Here is a 21,256-nt window from a genome sequence, read left to right on the forward strand (position 1 = left end):
GCGCCTTGGCTAAAGGTTGGTTGCTGGGCAACCGCGTCTGGGAGGAGCCGATTCTATACTGCAAGGGCGCGGGGACCCACATCGACTGCTGTCCCCAAAGAACCCCTGCAACTGGGAATTGAAGTGAAAGAGAATCCGGATTTCCTGTGCGTGATCGAGGGGACAAACACATTCCTAATCCTCAGGCGAGAGAGTATTTTGTAGGTGTTCCAAGTGTTGAGGTGTTTCCTGCTTCTTCCAAGATGCCCCATAAACAGCCGCCTCGTAAGCAGGTACCACACACCCCGACTGCCCTCTCCCAATGACCTCTGAGGACACTGATCATCTTCTACTGATCCTTCATCTTCCTTTCTCTGTTGACCCTTAACCTCTCTCTCTGTGAACCCTTGCCTGTGTTTCCACTGACCTCTAACCCTGTCCTTTTCTCTCCCTCTAATCCTAGCTTCCTCTCACACACTGCCCCTGATCCACTATTTCCCACTTTCCTTTCACTTGTCCTCCCCTCGCCATTCCATTCCCTCTCTCCACTCACACCACAGACCCTCCTGACCAGTCCATCTGTCTTACCTCCCACCCCCACTCCCACTGATCCCTTCCTCATTGCCCTTATATTCTTGTCCCAAAGAAATTCTTTTTCCAGCCATTTTATGTATGTCCAGCGCTGGGCTAGGTGGGGACACAGGCCTTTGAGACCCCACAGAGGGAGTGCAAGAGAACTGTACAGGAGACACAGAACAGATTATGTACAGGAGTTTGGCTTAGATTTTCTGTGCTGGGAGATTTGTGAGGAGAGAGAGGTCAGGTAAAGAGGAAGAGAAGAGAGATCTTTTTCCCATTCTTGCCCCCCACCCCCACATCACACACTTGGACACACCAAACACTGGCCCCGACTATTTCTGGAGCCTCATATGTCTCTCTTTGCTGTGAGTCCCTGGACCACTCCTGTGACTCATTCAGCCATTTGAACATTGTGTCCTTGTTGCCACCTGGCCAGATGTCATCCCTTGGGTAACTTGGATACCCAAGAGTTAGCCCCTTCACCCACCAAGTACAGAGTTCTGCTTTCCTCCCCAGCATCACTCTGGAAGGTAAGGTAAGGACCAGCTTCTCAAGGAGCCCTCTGTGGTTGTCACTCAGTCCTTTAAGAATTCACTTTTTCCAAACCCTTTATGAATTATCACGTTGGGACTAATATGCGGTTTCTGACTCTGTGAAGCAGAACTTCTATTTATTTATTCTAAGTTTCCTTCACTCAGATCTAGGAATTTTGAGGTTTGGAAAGCAAATCTGTGTCCATGCTGTTTGTGACTTTACATATTTTGGTTTGGCTTTCTCCATATTAGTCTTTGCTAGTTTGCTTCTTTCACCTGTCCTTCCAGAGCAGGTGGACTCATCTCTCTTAGATCTCTGCAACTACGAGGAGGCTGCTGTTCCTGTATGGCCATGCCCTAGTTTTATGTCAGGGTAGCTGTGTTTTTAAGCTCATATACAGTGCTTGGGCCTACTGACTTAATTTACATAAAGTTTGTTTTAAATTCAGCATTACTAATGTCTGGCTCACATACAATGAAATGGACATTTTAGTTGTACATGTTGACAAGTTTTGACAAATTTATACACTTGTGAACCACCACTACAATTGAGATATAGGACACTTCCTCTACCCCCAAAGTTTTCTTGTGCCTCATCCCAGTCAGTTCTTCCCAACCCTGCAGGCCCAGGTAACCATTGTTTTCTGTCACTTGCAGATGAGATTTGTGTTTCCTGGCACTTAAAGTTTGAACAAGCTTGGGGTCAGTTTCTCCAGCCCATTAGGGGAGACGTTAGGGTCTAGTTTCACTGAGAGCAGAGAGCGGTGACAGCAGATAGGAAGCAGAAAAGCCTGGGTCAACTGACCATATACACATGGACGCATGGAAACAACCCTATGTTCACATATGTATACACTGGCTATGGACACATCAGTGCTGCCCCCTAGAGAGAAGAGTTGTTTTAATGTGTAATATTGGTGAGTGGGGTGTGAGAAAAGGTTGGGTTGTGCTAGGTTGTATTCTCCGCTCTCTTGTCTCAGTGAAGGTCAATCAGGGTCACTGGTGAGCTGGGTGTGCGACAGTCTAGAGAGGTTTGAGAAGTTGTGCCTTTCCTCTGGGAACTCTGGGGAACTCTGGGGTTCCCCTGAACCTAGCACAACTCCTCCCTCTAGGGGAGAGAGAACACAGGCATACAAAGATAAGAGAGGATGGGATCCCTGGATCTGGCAGGAAGAGAGACATACAGGTTGAAGCAGCCTAAGCTTCAGGGAGGAGGTATCTATGACTTGGCTGCCTGCACTGTAAAGGGAAGGTCAGGACTGAGCTTGTGACTCCCTCTTGTCCTCAGGATAAAGTCCCAAAAGTCCAACTTGTTTTGTATGGCCTGCAAAGCCTTGCAAGGTCTAGCTGTTGCCACAAAACCTACTTCAGATCCCACCATTGCTCTGTGAAAATTCCATAGTTGCAGCACACTGAACTGCCCTCACTTCCTGGAAAATGACATCCACACAGTCTTCTCTAGACCTTTGAAACTGATGTTTCCTCTACCTGCCTGGTATAATCATTTGTCTGTGTCCACCTTTTCCATGCCATTCTGCCTCAAATTTCTTCATTTTCCAGCCATACATCAGGTCTCAGCTTGGCTGTCATATTCTATAAGATATTAAGTCCCCTTTTTGGAGAGACAGGATAGGGTGATAGCCCCCCTAGACTATGTGATAGCATAGTGAGAATGTCTGTCTCATTCATCGTTGATTCCCCTGAACATAGCACAATGCCTGGAATATATTAAATTCTGAAAATGAAATGAATATGAGTTCTGAATGCCTGGAGTTATTCTTTAGAAATTTTGATCCAAGTGTGTTTAAATTTTTTTTAATGTTTATTTATTTTTGACAGAGAGAGAGACAGAGCATGAGTGGGGGAGGGGCAGAGAGAGAGGGAGACACAGAATCTGAAGCAAGCTCCAGGCTCTGAGCTGTCAGCACAGAGCACGATGCAGGGCTCGAACCCACGAACCATGAGATTATGACCTGAGCCCAAGTCGGATGCTCAACCGACTGAGCCACCCAGGCGCCCCCTTTGAGTGTGTTTAAAGTATAGGAGGGCACCTGGTGGGATGAGCACTTGGTGTTGTATGGAAACAAATTTGACAATAAATTTCATATTTAAAAAAAAATAGTATAGGAAGGGGAACACCTGAGATGAAGAGACTAGTGGGGAGTGATATCAAGAAAATGTCACTACAGAAGCATGTTTTTCTGGGTTCATGTTTATATCTGCTTTGGCAGTAGAGCTATGAATGATTCAAAATTGAATCATATGTATCCATGCCTTAAGATCTGGGTATTAGAGATTTAAGAGGTCATCAATTCTGATGCCATAGTCATTCTCATTCAACAATTATTTATTGATCACCTACTATATGCCAGGTACTGTTCTAGGCACTGGTGATACAGAAACAAACAAAACAAACAAAAATCCCTGCTCTCGTGGATCTTATCTTTTAGTTGGGGGTAAATTGTCAATAAACAAATAAGTAAAATATACAGCTTATCAGATGATAATAGGTGTCAAGGATTAAAATAAAGCAGGGAAATGGAGTAGGAAGTTCAGGGAACCAGAAGATTATGATTTAAACATAGCAGTCACAGAAGGCCTCACAAAGGTGGCATTCGAGAAGGATCCAGAAGAAATGAACAAGTTAGCCTCCAGACTGAGGGCATAGCAAGAGTAAAGTTCCTGGTGTGGAAGCTTGCTATAAATGTTCTAGATCAGCAAGGTAGGAGGAAGGGGGGCAGTGGCAGGAGATAAGATCAGAGAGGTGTATCCCTCTACTCTATAAGGTTAATCAAATAACCCATGGCATATTAAATTGGTTGTGATAGAGCTCCATGAATCATAATTTGTAATTAAAATGCATGAATGCCAGGCACCATAAACCATGACCAGCCCAAAACATCACTGGTAATGCCCCAATAACAAAGTGTCCTTCCCCAAAAATTTGAGAATTCCAACTGGTTGCAATGTGTATATGTGCAGGAGGAGCTTTGCAACGTTGCCAAACATTGCCTGGCAGCCAGACTTCTTAGTAGAGAACTGAATTAGAGTCTTCTGTGAACTCCAGTTAAAAGCTAATTTTAGTTTATGACTAACAAATTTTAGTACTTCTTTATAACTCAGTTAGTTACCATAAAAAAAAAATCAGTCTGGAACTTTGCATCATTTGCCTGTGAGAGCCAAAGAAAGGACTTGCATTTGCATTTTTGGATCATCTTATGGTCTCTCCAGAGGCCCCTGAGGGACAGTACTTTTAGAACTGATGATCTTGATGAGAGGTGACTAGGGTAGGGGAGAATGGGCAAGAATGCATACAAGGCCAAAAAAGAATATTAGATGATTCAGAAATTTTGACCTGGTGACTGAGCCTGGGATCCATAGAAGAAAGGACAAGAGGAGGTGAGTGGAATCTAAGGGCAGTTAAAGTGTTTCTATACGTTCAAACTAAGATATCCACTCTCTTGTGACCCTTTTTCTCAGTGTCATCCTTATACCTCCTATCTTCCTCAAGCCCTAGGTATCATTCACCCCTTTATCTCCTAAATACCTCTCAAATCAAACCACTTTTTCATATTCACTGTCACCTTCCTAGCCCAGCCTATACCATCTCTCACTCAGAGTACTGTAAAAGCCTTATACCAGTACTCTCATCCACTCATACGCCTTACAATCCATTCTCTACAACTGCATCGAATGATTTGTTTCACATTGTCAGTTTGAGGGGCACCTGGGTGGCTCAGTCAGTTAGGCGTCTGACTCTTGATTTCAGCTCAGGTCATGATCTCAAAGTTCATGGGATAGAGCCCCACGGGCTCTGGGCTGATAGCAGGGAGCCTGCTTGAGATTCTCTCTCCCCTCTCTCTCTGCCCCTCCCCTGCTCATGCTTGCACTCTCTCTCTCCATCAAAGTAAATAAATAAATAAATAAATAGACATTTTCAAAAACCTGTCATTTTGATTATGTCATCTCCCGCTTAGAACCCTTCAATGAATTCCCATTGCTCTTAGGATAGGGAAAATTTTTTTAGATAACACTTCAGGGGCCTATATGGGCTGAGGCTTGTTTAGATTCTCTAAGCCTTAATTTTACCACTCTTCCCATATTAGTGCTGTTCCTCTCTCTGGAACACTCTTCAAATCCTCTCTTATACACGTATTCCTAAGATTTCAGCCCAATCATCAATCCCCACAACCTGCCTCAATGCTGCCATCCTGTTAATGAACATAGGGTTGTTTCCTCTATTATGTAGTCTCATTGCTCTTGATCCTTTCTTTCTTAGCCTGCATCTTAGTATGTAATTATTCACTTGTTTGTGTAATTATCTGATTATTGTATGTCTCTCCCATTAGACTGTGAGCAAGACCTGTGGATGTTTTTTGCTCACATCTATTCTCAAGCTCCTAGCACAGTGACCATCACAACAGAAGCTCTCAATAAATGATTATTGAGTGAATTATAGAATGTGGTTGTGAAGTAGCATAGAGTGCTATGAAAGCATGTAGTAGGGTATGCTAACAACTGATTCTAGGGGGATGAGGGAAGATTTCTAGGAGGAGCACCATGATTTAAGGTTTGAACAAAGGAAGAAGAGTTCAAAATGTAAGATAAGAAGAAGTGACCAGAGAAGTTAGAAGACAACACAGAATAGAAGGCATACAAGAACATACATGGCAGACAACAAGAAGAATAATGTCCTAAAGAAGAGTGTGTTTATAGTGTATTTACAGTGTTTATAGAGTATGTGGTCAGCCATGTTGCATGCTGCTAAGGGGTCAGTGAAGATAAGAACCAGATATAGCCATTAGATATAATAATTAGGAAACTGGGGTTTCCTAATTAGGTAACTGGGGACCCTGGAAAGAACAATTTCTGAGGTGAAACCAGACTGAATGGAACTAAGAAGACAGTAAAGACCAGGTTGACAAGGATTTTTTTAAGGGATGACAGTAAGACTTGAATATGTTAAATGCCAAGGGGAAGGACTCTGGCATAGATAAGAAGAAATTGGGGATCAGGAGACAGATAACATATTGACTAGAGCCAAGTCTCTGAGAAGAGGAGGTGAGAGCGGATCAGTTGTGGACAGGAGACTGTAACAGGAGAGAAGAAAGGAAGAAGGGATGGATGCAGATGATGATAATTTAGAGGTTTAGTGGCAGGAAGTTGAGAGAATTTTCTCTTCTCTAACTCTAGTCGTGTTATGGAATTCCTTCTGGAAGTGATAACTAGAAAACAAATTTTTCCAATGGCTGTTCCATTTTGTTATGATTATAGTCATGCTATTTTCAGAATTACAGTCTGAGGTTTGTCATGCACAATTATCAGATTACAAAACAGCTGTTAGCATTTGTGGCCAGAATTTAGTCTCCTGCCCTATTTACTGTGGAGCCTAGCACATTGTTAGTACTCAGTACATGCCAGGTACTCAAATAACAATGGCAGAGGGCTTGTGCTTATCCCTGGGCTTTGCAGCCTGCAAGCTGATGCTGAAGAGTAATTTTGATTCTCTGGCTCCAGCTGTGAGCAAGTGACATGAAATTGTTTTCTGCCAGTTAGGGATTTGAATGGAGTGTTCAGTCTTCCCTATCACTGGGACAGAGTTGTATGGAAGAAGTAAGCAAAGGACACAGCTGTTGATCAAACTTTTTCACTGTTTGTGTCTCAAAACACCGTCCTACTCATGAAGCCACTGGATTCTGGTTTGTATGGTGGGTTTACGTCCTCTATTTATCTGACCTAGATTTGAGAACTCTTGGAGGTAGGACTAACTCAACCTGGGTTTTTCTTTAGCTGTCATCCTAGGATTTGGTACATAGTAGATGCTTAATAACTACTGGATGAATGAATAATGACTGCATGGATTAGTTGATGAGAAAATAAATGAATGTTGGAAAAGTACGTACTACAATACCGTGACTACTAACTTTTCTTTCTGGGGCTGAAGCAGAAGTGGCTCATGACTTTGCCTTTGTCAAAGCAGCAATCTAATTCTGTTAATTATGTAGGGACCCTACTCCTAATGTTAAGCTTTTTTTCCTACTTTTATTTTTACCTCACATCCATTTTCTCATTTATTTATTTTTTTCCATGTGTCATATAGTCAGCCTCAAATCTTGCTTTGGGACAAATTAGAATATAAGTGGATAAAAAAATCTGCTGATCCCTAGACAGACACATGATTCCAACCTTCTGTTCTTTGTTAATGATTTTGTTCCCTTGGCCTGGAATACTCAAGGCTTTCCTACTTCTGCTCTTTATGGGCCTGGCAAACTCTAAGGCACACAAATTTCAGTTAAGCTCTTTAAATTGCAAAGAACATTGGCTCACTCAAGTTACCTCAAGTAAAGGGAGGGTGGGTGAAGGGGTAAAGGGTATTTGTGGGGGATTGTGGGTGTATATTATAAATACATAAGTAGCCTAGAATCAGAATTGGAAAACTATTGGTTCTGAAACAGATGCAAGTACTAATTAATTTCTCAAATCTCTCATGGTGTACTTCTCTTAGCATCTATGTTTCATTCCCTATTTTCATTTCCCAATCAGTGAATTTTTCCACGGTTTCTGCTCCTTCATAACTTTAGTGTGTTTCCAGCTCATCATGCCACTTCGGCCTCTCTCTGACTCACAACCATCTTCATCAGTATCTCCATCCAACCGCCGTTTCTCATGATACTCCCAGTTCAAACTCGTGGAGAAGGATTCTGATTGACCCTAGCTTATCTGTTCACCCTAGTCTGATTCAGGGAGGGACAGAATCCTAATGGCTTTCCAAGCAGCCAAAGCTATGAGCAGGGCAGTTTCCCTTACAAGGAGTGCAAGGTATAACCTGCTTTACTCCAAAGTAACTTCTACAATGTTTCTGAAAAATCTTTCTCAAAAATTGTGCAGGAAGGGCCTCCGATTTCTTCCAACCCAGTGCCACCATTCAGGGCTGATATTTACATTACAAAAGGTTCCATCTTTTACAAAAGCCTTTACTTTAGGGTTGTTGTTTATATGTGTGTTTTAAACATCCCATTTCTGCAATGAGTTTTATTTTTTTAAAATTTTTTTTTCAACCTTTATTTATTTTTGGGACAGAGAGAGTCAGAGCATGAACGGGGGAGGGGCAGAGAGAGAGGGAGACACAGAATCGGAAACAGGCTCCAGGCTCTGAGCCATCAGCCCAGAGCCTGAAGCGGGGCTCGAACTCCCGGACCGCGAGATCGTGACCTGGCTGAAGTCGGACGCTTAACCGACTGTGCCACCCAGGCGCCCCTGCAATGAGTTTTAAAATGCAGCACACTGTATATAACTTTTAAAGACCTTGGTATAGGGGACTTATATTCTGGCCACGATGGAATAATCCATACTGGACTTGCCCTACCACTGTTACCAGCTATAATTCTGGACACAATATATGCTGCATTCCCTTGGGACAGTGATTCCTGAGGGAAGGAAAACACCCAGCATGAGTCAGTCATGTGTTTATCTTTGCTCTGTGGCAGGGAACAATTTCTTAACCATGGCTCAGGGAGGTAGATCTCAAAGGAGAGTGTACTGATACCAATGAGATAACCCAGATGAAAGAAGTAGCAGACAATGACTTTAAAGCAGCTGTTATAAATATATTTATGGACTTACAGAAAATATTGACTTAATGCATGGAGAATCTAAGCAGAAAAATGGAAACAGAAAAATAAATATCAGAAATGTAAAATTTATTAGATGGGCCTAAAAGCTGAATGTGAAGATGAGTCCATTGAAACGATCTAATCTGAAGATCTAATCAAATAAGATTAAAAAACAAGAGCCTTGGTGACTTTTGGGAATATGTCATATGTGTATTGGAAACATGTATGTTATTGGAATCCCAGAAGGAAATAGAAGAGGAGGGAAATATTTGAAGAAATAATGGTTAAATCTCCTAACCTTGGTGGAAAACGTATAGCATTATCAGAAGTTCAGTAAGCCCTAAGCAGGATAAATACAAAGAAAACTGTATGTCCCTCATAGTCAAAATACTGGAAACTGAAGATAAAAATAAAATCTTGAAAGTAGCCAGAATAAAATGACACACTGCATACAGGGGAATAATGATATGATTATGGCTCACTTCTCATTGTAAATAATGGAGGTTGGAAGACAATATAATGACATACTAAAGGCACTGAAAGAAAATTACTGTCAACCCAGAATTCTACATTTAGCAAAAAATATCCCTCAAATAAGAAAGGTGAAATAAATACATCTTCAAATAAACTAAAGCGGAGAGAATTTGTCATTAGCAAACCTTCACTGTAAGAAGTACAAAAGGAAGTTCTGCAGGCTAAAGGAAAAATGATATTTGATAGAAGCTCTATCTATGGGAAGGACCAAAAAGTACTAGAAATGATAAATATGTGGCTAAAGATGAAAGACTAGCTCTTTTTCCTTCTATTTATTTTCTTAAAAGACATATGTGACAGTTTAAAGCAAAAAATAATACCATTATGAGGTAGGACTTATAACGTATATAAAAATAAAATATGTGACAACAATAGGGCAAAAGATGAGGTGGTGGTGATAAGTGGAACTAAGACGTTACAAGATTATTACACTGTGAAATATGAAGTGGTATGTTAATTATTCTTGGTAGACTATGATAAGTTTAGGATGCATATTATAAACCTTAGAGTAACCACTAAAAAGTAACATAAAAAGGCACAGCTAAAAAACCAATAGAGAAAATAAAATGAAATACTAAAAAAACTCAGTTAACACAAAAGAAGGTAGAAGGTGAACAGAGGAAGAAAAGCAGATGGAAAACAATAAAAAATAAACAGCAACATACTAAGGCAACCATACCATTACTTTAAAAGGCAGAGTTTATTAAGTTAGGGGGGAAAAAAGGCAAGACCCAACTATACGCTACCTATAAGAGATACAGATACAGTTTATTTTTTTTAAGATTATTTATTTATTTTGAGAGAGAGAGCCAGAGAAAGGGAGAGAGAGAACCCAAGCAGGCTCTGTACTGTCAGTACAGGGCCCAATGCAGGGCTTGATCTCATGACCCATGAGATGATGACATGAGCTGAAATCAAGAGTCAGTTGCTTAACCAACTAAGCCACCCAGGCACCCCAAGAGATACAGTTTAAACACAAAGACATAGAAAGGTTGAAAATAAAATAGTAGAAAAAATTCTCCTGGCAAATGGCAATTGAAAGAAAGTTATGTGGTTAAAGTATTAGCAGGAATAAGTGGGCTTCAAGATAAGGAGTATTCCCAAAGTATGCCCCTACTTGTAGGGACATTTCATAATGATAAATGGTCAATTCAAGAGGAGACATAAAGTCACAAATGTATATGCACCTATTAATAGAAGTCCAAGATATATGAAGGCACCTGGGTGGCTTGGTTGGTTGAGTGTGGGACTCTTGATTTTGGCTCAGGTCATGATCCCAGGGTCATGGGCTCAAGCCCTGAGTCAGACTCTGTGCTGAGCATGGACACTGCTTAAGATTCTCTCTCTCTCTCTGTCTCTCTCTCTCTCTGTCTCTCTCTCTGTCTCTCTCTCTGTCTCTCTCCCTCTCTCCCTCTCTTCCTCTCTCCCCTTTCTCCCCCCTCCCCCTCTCCCCCTCTCCCTCTCCGCTCCTCTTGAATGTGTGCTCTCTCTCTAGAAAAAGGGGGCTCCTATGTAGCTCAGTTGATTGAGCATGGGACTCTTGATTTCAGCTTAGGTCAGGCTCTCACAGTTCATGACATTGAGCCCCACGGCAGTCTCTGTGCTGACAGCATGGAGCCTGCTTGAGATTCTCTCTCTGTCCTCCTCCCACTCTCTCTCTCTCTCAAAAATAAAGAAATAAAAATTAAAAAAATTTAGTGATGAAATTCCAATGTCTCATTGGGGCACCTGGGTGATTCAGTTGGTTAAGTGGCCCGCTCTTAGTTTTGGCTCAGGGCATGATCTCATGGTTTGTGAGATGGAACCCCATGTGGGACTCTGTGCTGAGATGTGGAGCCTGTTTGGGATTCTCTCTCTGCCCCTCCCTGGCTTGTCACATGCACGTGCACACATGAATGCACACTCTCTCTCTCAAAATAAATAAATAAACATTAAAAATAAGTTAAAAAAAGAAGTTCAAGATATATGAATCAAAAACTGGCAGAGCTAAAGGGAGAAAGAAAAATACACAAAGATAGTTGATTTTAATACTTGTCTCTCAGTAACTGATAGATATAGAAGATTTTGGTTAACCAACTTGACCTAATTAACATTTATAGAACACTACAGCCAAGAACTGTAGAATGAAAATTACACCCAAGAACTGCAGAATGTTCACAAAAATAGACCATATGCTGGGACATAAAGTAAGTCCCAAGACATATCAAAAGATTAAAATTTTACAGATTTTAATTCAACTCAAATTCAACATCCATCCATGAGAGAAAGAATCTCAGCATACTAGGAATAGTTTGAACAAAATGGAATTAAATAAAAAATAACAGCAATATCTTTAAAATACCCAAATATTTAGGAATTAAGGCATAATTCTAAATAAAGGTAGTCAAAAGAAGCAAAAGGGCAGATAGTAGCTGCACTTGTAGTGAGCATAGCGTAATGTATAAATTTGTCAAATCACTATGTTGTACACCTGAAACTAATGTAATATTGTGTCTCAACTATATTTCAATAAAAAAGAAAGAAAGAAAAGAAAAGAAAGAGCTCAAGGGAAACTAGTAAACGTTTTTAATTGAATGGTAATGAAAATATGGCATCATAAGTTTTAGGGTGCTTCTAAAGTGCATAATGGAACTGCATAGTTTTAAATGCCTGATTTAGAAAAAAAAAAAAAGGAAAGATTTAAACGCAATGTTTCATAGAAACAATGAGAAAAACTATAGGGAAAATTAACAATGCCAGAAGTACGTTCTTTGAAAAGGTTAATAAAATTGACAAAATCTAGCAGAGCACATCAAGATAAAAAGAAGTCACAACAGGGGTGCCTGGGTGGCTCAGTCAGTTAGGCATCCAACTCTTGATTTTGACTCAGATTGTGATCTCATTGTTGGTGGGATTGAGCCTTGCATTGGACTCTGTGCTGATAGCACAGAGCCTGCTTGGGATTCTCTTTCTTCCTCTCTCTCTGCCCCTGTCCCACTTATGCTCTCTCTCTCTCAAAAAAATAAATAAATAAAATAAACTTAAATAAAAAAAGAAATCACAACTGCCAATATCAGGATGGAACATGAGAAATCACTACTGATCCTACAGGCATTAAAAAGGATAATAAGGAAATATTATCACAACTTTATGGCAATAAATTCAATTTAGATGGAATGGGCAAATTTCTTGAAAAACACAGTTTACCTTAATTGACACAAGAAGAAAAGGAAAATATGAGAACTCCATACCTTAACTTAAAACCTTCCTACAAAGAAGGTTTTACTGGTTTCACTGATGAATTATATCAAGTACATGAGGTATAAATAACAACAATCTTACACAAAGTATTACAGAAAATGGATAAGGGAACAAATCCCAAATGATTTGATGATGACAGAATAACTCTGATATCAAAATCAAAGTTACTTCAAGAAAAGAAAATTACAGACCAATATCCCTTATGAACATAAATGCAAAAACTCCAACAAAATATTAACAACACTGTTTCAGCAATACATAAAAAGAATAATAGATCAAGTGGGGTTTATCCCAGTAATGCAAAGTCAGCTCAACATTAAAAAATAAATCAAAGTATTTCTTCACATTAATAGAACAGGGGTGCCTGGGTGGCTCAGTTGGTTAAGCATCTGACTTTGGCTCAGGTTATGATCTCACAGCTCATGAGTTAGAGCCCATGTCAGGCTCTGTGCTGGCAGATTGGATTCAGATTCTGTGTTTCCCTCTCTCTCTCTACCCCTCTCCTGCTCATGCTCTGTCTCTTTCTTTCTCAAAAATAAATAAACATTAAAAAAAAAAATAGGGGCGCCTGGGTGGCTCAGTTGGTTAAGTGTCTGACTCTTGGTTAAGGCTCAGGTCATGATCTCATGGTTTGTGAGTTTGAGCCCCAGATTGGGCTCCATGCTGGCAGCGTGGAGCCTACTTGGGATTCTCTCTCTCCCTCTCTCTCTGCCCCTTCCCCACTCTCTCTCTCAAAAAAAAAATAAATAAATAAACTTTAAAAAGTAAAAAACAAACAAACAAACAAACAAAAAAACAAACAAAACAAAAAACAGAACAAAGGGGAAATAGCATATAATGACATCTCAATAGATTCGGGGGGAAAAAAGGACAAAATTTAACATCCATCTACCAAAGATTAGTTTAAGGGTCAAATGAGATGATGTACTCAAAAGTGTTTAGTAAACTGAAAGATGTTATATAAACAGAAGGTGTTTTTATTGTTATCCCTCTATGACACTCTCAGGGTTATAGGCTCCTTTCTGATAAGGACCTCTTGGAACCTGGATAACACACTTTTCAATTGTTCAATAAATGCCCTCTGAATGGGACTCAACTGCCATGCATAGCAGACCATGATAGAATAATAAAATAATGACAATCACAAAGTCTACACTGCCACTGTTACTTGGTTTACTGAGTGCTAGGCTCTGAGTTAGGTGCTCTTCATGAATTGTTTTATTTTATCCTCTGAGCAACTCTGAGAAGAGCACTAATATTTTTCTCTACCTTAGAGAAGAGAAAATGAGGATTAGAAACTAAATACTGTGCTCAAGGTCACACATAGAGTTCATGGCTGAGTCAGGAACATAGCCAAGGCATACTCTAGAGCTTCAGCTTTTAAATCCTACCTTCCTTGCCTTCTGTAGCCTTATCTGGCAAGGGTCCCATAGGTTTCCATGGAGGCACCAGCCTGGTCTCATATCTCCTTTTTTTGCATTCAGAGCACTGTGCTAACTAACACTGCATTAACAGCAAAGAAAAACCTCTTTAACTGTACTTCATTGATTTTAAAAATTTTCTTTTTAATGTTTATTTATTTTTGAGAGAGAGAGAGAGCATGAGTGGGAGAAGGCATAGAGAGAGGGAGAGAGAGAATCCCAAAGAGGCTCTATGCTGTTATGTGGGGTTTGAATCCACGAACTGTGAAATCATGACTTGAGCCAAAATCAAGAGTTGAGGCTCAACCTACTGAGCCACCCAGGTGTCTCTGATTTTAAAAATTCTTAATTAGCATGTTAAATAATAAAAGTAATGCACATTCACATTAGAAATATTAAAACCATGAGAATGAGTATACAATAAAAGTATTGGTCCCCTTCCCCACAATTCCCCAGTCATATTCCCTAAACCAAACTGCTATCAACAGAGTCTATATATTCTTGCAGAAATGTTATATGTATATGCAAATACACATATATGCATATTCTTAAAGTAAGCAGATGGGTCATCTATTTCTGTAGCTTGCTTTTTTATTTAACAATATACCTTGGAGAGCTTTCCATAACAGTACATAAATGTTTATCTCATTCTTTTAAAAATATGCATAGTATCTTATTGAATGGCTATACCATAATTTATTTAACTGGGCCCCCACAAATGAATATCTGGGTCTCCCCCATTAAAAAATATTATAAATAATGGTGCAGTGAGCAATTTTGTACATCTTATGCATGTGTATGAGTACTTTCACAGGAAAAATTCAAGAAAGTGGAGTTGCTGAGTTGAGGGGTATCTGCATTTAAAATTTTGGCAGGTATTGCCACATAACCCTATGAAAAGTTTGCATCAATTGGCATTCCCACAATAGTGTATGATAATGTCTATTACCTTTCATATCTAATGTTTCAAAATTTTGAGATTTCTTTCAACTACACTTATTGAGTGCCTTCTGTGTGCATTTAACACTGCACTAGGCTCAGAGATTTAAAATGTAGTCAGTGTAGCCAGAGGAAGATTTGTTGGTGAATTACTATTCCTTTGGGACTAAGAGCTCTTACCCTTTTAAAAATGGAAACTGCAAGCTGGTGAGGTATTTAGTTTCAATTTAGCTTAACGGAAACCTGTTAGTGAGTTTTAAAATAAGGACCAAGACAATTGAAATGGTAAAGGAAGTCTCCTGGGCTCCAGGAAGGAGGATGCTGCATCTGTGGGTTTGCATGCTTCAAAGAGCCCCTCTTTCCAGGAACAAACATGTTTCAGTATTGAACTTTTAGGTGGAAATGTGAGCTGCTGAAGGCTCTAGTCCCTAGGGTAGATGCTTCCTAGTAAACAAGGGCCACACAGAATCTGTGTGACTAAGGGCAGAGCAGGGTCTATAAATGGGAATATAATGCTGCCTACTATCATTAATTGAGCATAAACTCTGGCTAAGCACCACACTATGCATTTTGTGTGCATTGACTCATTTAATTCTCATGACAAGCCTATGATTGAGAAGATGCCATTTTGCCCAGTTTAAAGATAAGGATACTGAGGTTCGGAGAAGACAAGTAACATGCCTAAAGTCATAGAACTAACAAGTGGCAGAGTGGGGACTCAAACCAAGGTATGGTTGACTTCAGAGCCCATGTTTGGGCTCCATCAGTATATCTGATCATGTATTTGTTTTATAAATCTTACCTCTTCATGACAGGAAGCAATTTAATAATTTTTTTATCGCCTTACCCCTAAAATATGCTCAGGAACAAATGGGTTGCTTATGCTTTTAAGGGGGCCATGTACCAAAACTGATCTAAGTTTAGGTAAATGCCCAGTAGGTGGCAATAATAATCATCTGTTACCTTGACCAGAACTTCCATTTTCTTTTTAAAAAAATTTTTAATGTTTATTTATTTTTGAGAGAGACAGAGACACAGTGCAAGCAAGGGAGGGGCAGAGAGAGAGGAAGACACAGAATCTGAAGCAGGCTCCAGGCTCTGAACTATCAGCATAAAGCCCGACATGGGGTCAAACTCAGAAACGGTGAGATCATGACCTGAGCCAAAGTTGGATGCCTAACCAGCTGAGCCACCCAGGTGCCCCAGAATTTTCATTGTCAAATCACCATCCCATAGCTGTGGGAGGAAAAGAATAGGGGATAATGTGGATGCTGTGTTTTTATCTCAGGGCTATTGAGCAGCCCTTGAAGGCTTTAAAACAGGAGAGTGATATGATCAGATTAATGTTCCAGGAAGATCACTTATAGATAGTGATTAGTTTGGGTTCAAATCCTGGTCATTTTTGGGTGATCTCTCTAAGCCTCAGTGTTCTCATCTGTAAAATAGAATAATGGTAGCTCTTACCTGATAGGGTGGTTCTGAAGGTTAAATGAGATGATGCATGTAAGTTGCTTAGTAAATGACCAGCCCAGAGTAAGTGTTCAATAGCTGAGAATGATGATAATGATATAATTATTAGAGTGGAGAGAAACTGGAGTCAGGGAAATCAAATGTAAGCAAAAGATAGTAAGGGCCTGAATTAAGGAAGGTGTAAATGAAGAGGATAGTTATGAAAGATATTGAAGAGATAGAATTGTTAGACTTTGAAACATGATGCTGATGGGAGAGAAGAAAAGGCAGGTGTTTTGATGGCTTCCAATTTCCAACGTGGGTGACTGAGTAGATGGGGATGCACTTGAATGAGATAAGAAATACTAGAAGAAATGGAAATTTGGTATAGAAAAAGAATATAATGATTGGGTTGGAAAAAGAACATAATGAGGTTGGCTCTTAAACATACTGAGTTTGGGTACTCTGCTATTTTTTTGAACATGGGGCTCTGAGAAGTCTAAGCTACAGAAATATATTTGAACTTTGGGTTACCTGGCTGGCTCAATCAGTAGAGTGTGTGACTCTTGATCTTGAGGTTGTGAGTTCAAGGCACATATTGGGCATAGAGATTATTCAAAAAATAAAAAAATAAAAATATTTTTAAAAAAGAAATAGATTTGAGCCTCATCATAAGGTAGAAGATGAAGCTCTGTGTGGAGATCAAGAACACCCAAGAGGAAAAAAAAAAAAAAAAAAATTTAAAAAGGGGCGCCTGGGTGGCGCAGTCGGTTAAGCGTCCGACTTCAGCCAGGTCACGATCTCGCGGTCCGTGAGTTCGAGCCCCGCGTCGGGCTCTGGGCTGATGGCTCAGAGCCTGGAGCCTGTTTCCGATTCTGTGTCTCCCTCTCTCTCTGCCCCTCCCCCGTTCATGCTCTGTCTCTCTCTGTCCCAAAAATAAATAAACATTGAAAAAAAAAAAAAAAAAAAAGAACACCCAAGAGGAGTGTGTAGAATATATTCCTGGTCAAGGGTATATTCCAAGCATATATTCCTGGTCAAGGATATTAAGAAGGAATTACTGGAGAGGTGACATGGAAATGAAGGTGGAGAAGTTTCAAGAAAGAGCAAGGGAGCCCTCATTCTGAAAGAGAAATGAGTTTTTACCAGTTCCTTCGCTTAAGATGCTCATACTAAAATGTGTAATAATGAGAATAGAAAAATGATCTATTATGAAGGAGTTCAGACTGGGACATCTGTTATCCCATTGATTATCCGGGTTAATTTGACTGATAGGGTGGTCTGTCGGGGGGTAGGGGGATATTTCCCCTTCCTGCATCATTCCTCCATAGACATCCTCCCTCAGTCAAATAGAATGACCTATCCAAAAGTAGAGGATATTCTTTGGTCAAGAGTATAAGAATGGTAGACCTCCTTTGCTGAAATGTCCAAGCTGCCTCTAATGTGTACTGCAGTATTATATTTCTTTTCATAATACTATTCCCTTTTGCAGACCAAAACCCAGAGATAACAGAGTATCTATTTGCAGATACATTTCATCCTTCATCTCACAACAGCCACTCAAAGTGAAGAATGGAAGAGTAGAGGGAGTTACAAGAAAAGTGATAATATGTCAGGGTTAGATAAAGGACTAGTAGAGTTTAGTTGGGTAGGGTTTTGTTAGGCAGAGATAGTGGGAGTGGTGAGAAGGAAAGGGAAGATGATGTTTCTGGCAAGAGGAACAGTAAAAAGCAAAACTGCAAGGGCACCTGGTTGGCTTAGTTGGAAGAACATGCAACTCTTGATCTCAGGGTCATAAGTTTGACCTCAATGTTGGGTATAGAGATTACTTAAAAATAAATACATTTTTAAAATTTTTTAATGTTTATTTTTGAGAGAGAGAGAGACTGATGGAGTGTGAGAGGGAGAGGAGCAGAGACAGAGGGAGACACAGAATCTGAAGCAGGCTCCAGGCTCTGAGCTGTCAGCACAGAGCCCAATGCAGGGCCCGAACTGACAAACCACGAGACCATGACCTGAGCTGAAGTTGGACGCTTAACTGACTGAGCCACCCAGGTACCCCAAAAATAAATAAATTATTTTTTGAAAAAAAGTCAAAGGTGCAGAGGTGGGAAAGCACAGTCGATGCTCAGGAAATGTGGGTAGCCTTGCTAGGCTGCATCTCAAAATGCTAGCACAGGAAGGGCTGGAGAGCAGGCTGGAATGGAGACGTGGGGCCAGATGATAGAGTTCTGAAGGCCAGGGAGGGAGTTTGGGCTTTGTTCTTCTGTGGTTTGATGGCTTCTGGGAGGAACCATCAAAAGCTTTCCAGGAATTCAGGCTTGTCCATCTCAGGCTTCTCCTTTTGGAAGACCAAGGGCCCAAAGTGGCAGCCTGACATTCAATCTCCTTTGCCATGGTTGGGAAGTCAGGACTGCAGTTGATTTCATTGGCCTGTTTTGCATTTATTATAGTGTGGCTTTTATAGTGTGTTAATTGAAATATTTCCAACTGCCAAAAACAATTACATTCAAATTGCCTTGTCAGTTCTTTTATTGCCAGATAAATGTTTTACAGACATATTTACGGGGGGCAATGGTAACTGGATCTCGTTTTCTATTTAAGGCTGGCAGTTTGGGTTGGGATTGGCCCTCCAATGTCTGTTGTGGGCCAGAAAGCTGTTGGAGTTGTGACGCCTGCATCTTGTTACCTTAGGGATCAGAGGTGCTTCAAAAAAAAGCAGATTTCTGGCTTATGCAGCTTAGCCTCAGAGAAGCGTTCCATCACTGGAAACTCTGGCAACGTGGCAGAGATCTGAATCCTGCTGTCTGCTCTACCAATAACAATCCTAATCCAAGCTGAGACATGCTCTTCCCTCTCCCTGGAATCCCTTTCCTCCTCTCCACCATCAAATCCTCTCCCATAGACTATATTATGTAAGAGCTGTAAGAGCCCATCTAGTCTAACTCTCTTAACTTTGTATTTGGGAAACTGAGGCCCAAGAGACTTCCTCATGAATATACAGGTGGCCTGCAAGAACTAGGAGCAGAGGTCTCTGTCCAATGTGCTGTACTGCCACCATGTTGCCTTGGCCTTTCCTTCAATACTTTAAACCTGCTTCTTCCAAGAACCCTTCTGTCACATTTCTAGCCTCCACTGATCTCCCTTTTGCTTGATCATCTGAAACACCAATTGTAATATATATATATATATATATATATATATATATATATATATATGAATGATTATATATATATTAACAATTATATATATGTATATATATGTATATTGCAGGGTTTTTGTTTGTTTGGTGGAATATTTTACTGGCTCTGTCACTGTTCTTCTCTTGCCTTTGTATATGGTGTTTTCTTCTTCTGAATAATGTTTTCTCCATTTAGACAACCCAGCTGGGTTCTTTGTTCTTTGATACCCAGCTGGGAAACAGCCACCTCTGGGAGCCTTTCTTGTGCTCAGTAGGTGTCTCTGTGTACTCCTATAGCACCCTGGGTACACATATCTCTGTTGCTGGCACAGAGGAGGCTTTCAAAGAAGTACTGAATAAGAGAGTGAGTGAGTGAGTGAGTGAGTGAATGAGAGAGTAAATGATGAACATTCTTACACTGCTCTGTCCTCCATGGACCCTGAACAAACTGGAGTAGGGACCTCATCTCTCTTCATCTGTGTCCTACTGCTTAGGTGTGTCCCTGACACACAAATAGATGCCCAATAAATGTTTATCAAGCTGAATAAAGCATGCTGCTCTTGGGAACATAAAATTTTAGTGTGTTAGAGCTGGAAGGTCATCACATCCAATCCTATGCATTTTACTGACAAGGAAACTGAGGTCCAAAGAGGAAAAACATTTTTCCCAGAATCATGATCACTAATCGGTTTGATGACATTCTTCATTTATTCAATAAGTATTTGACCCAAAGAAATCTACATATTCAAGGCAATACCTATCAAAATAACCCCAGCATTCTTCACAGAGCTAGAACAAGCAATCCTAAAATTTGTATGGAACCAGAAAAGACCCCGAATAGCCAAAGCGATCTGGAGAAAGAAAACCAAATCTGGAGGCATCACAATCTCAGACTTCAAGCTGTATTACAAAGCTGTAATCATCAAGACAGTATGGTACTGGCACAAAAACAGACACTCAGATCAAGGGAACAGAATACAGAACCCAGGAATGGACCCAGAAATGTATGGCCAACTAATCTTCAACAAAGCAGGAAAGAACATCCAATGGAATAAAGACAGTCTCTTCAGCAAATGGTGCTGGGAAAACTGGACAGCAACATGCAGAAAAATGAACCTGCACGACTTTCTTACACCATACACAAAAATAAACTCAAAATGGATGAAAGACCTAAACATAAGACAGGAAGTCATCAAAACTCTCGAGGAGAAAGCAGGCAAAAACCTCTCTGACCTCGGCTGCACCAACTTCTTACTCAACACGTCTCTGGAGGCAAGGGAAACCATAGCAAAAATGAACTATTGGGACCTCATCAAAATAAAAATCTTCTGCACAGCAAAGGAAACAATCAGCAAAACTAAAAGGCAACCAATGGAATGGGAGAAGATATTTGCAAACAACATGTCAGATAAAGGGTTAATATCCAAAATCTATAGAGAACTTATCCAACTCAACACCCAAAAAACAAATGATCCAGTGAAAAAATGGGCAAAAGACATGAATTAGACACTTCTCCAAAGAAGACATCCAGATGGCCAAACAACACATGAAAAAATGCTCAACATCACTCATCATCCAGGAAATACAAATCAAAACCACACTGAGATACCACCTCATCACACCTGTCAGAAGGGCTAACATTAACAAGTCAGGCAACAACAGATGTTAGTGAGGATGTGGAGAAAGAGCATCTCTTTTGCACTGCTGGTGGGAATGCAAACTGGTGCAGCCAGTTGGAAAACAATATGGAGGTTCCTCAAAAAGTTAAAAATAGAACTACCCTACAAC

At 40.3% G+C, this 21,256-nt stretch overlaps 1 protein-coding gene across 1 annotated transcript in view; it reads left to right on the forward strand.

Annotated features, from left to right (window-relative positions):
* The first annotated feature begins 12 nt into the window (after window positions 1-12).
* The window catches only part of DNAI1 (dynein axonemal intermediate chain 1), a 59,611-nt gene continuing 38,367 nt past the window's right edge, over window positions 13-21,256 (forward strand). The window contains exon 1 of the mRNA XM_086683391.1: window positions 13-272. Within this exon, the coding sequence (XP_086539517.1) occupies window positions 243-272 (30 nt within the window). The 5' untranslated portion in view covers window positions 13-242. The remainder of the gene's footprint in view (window positions 273-21,256) is intronic.

The sequence above is a fragment of the Puma concolor genome, chromosome D4 (genome assembly GCF_028749965.1).
Source record: "Puma concolor isolate L17-30 chromosome D4, mPumCon1.1.hap2, whole genome shotgun sequence".
NCBI lineage: Eukaryota > Metazoa > Chordata > Mammalia > Carnivora > Felidae > Puma > Puma concolor.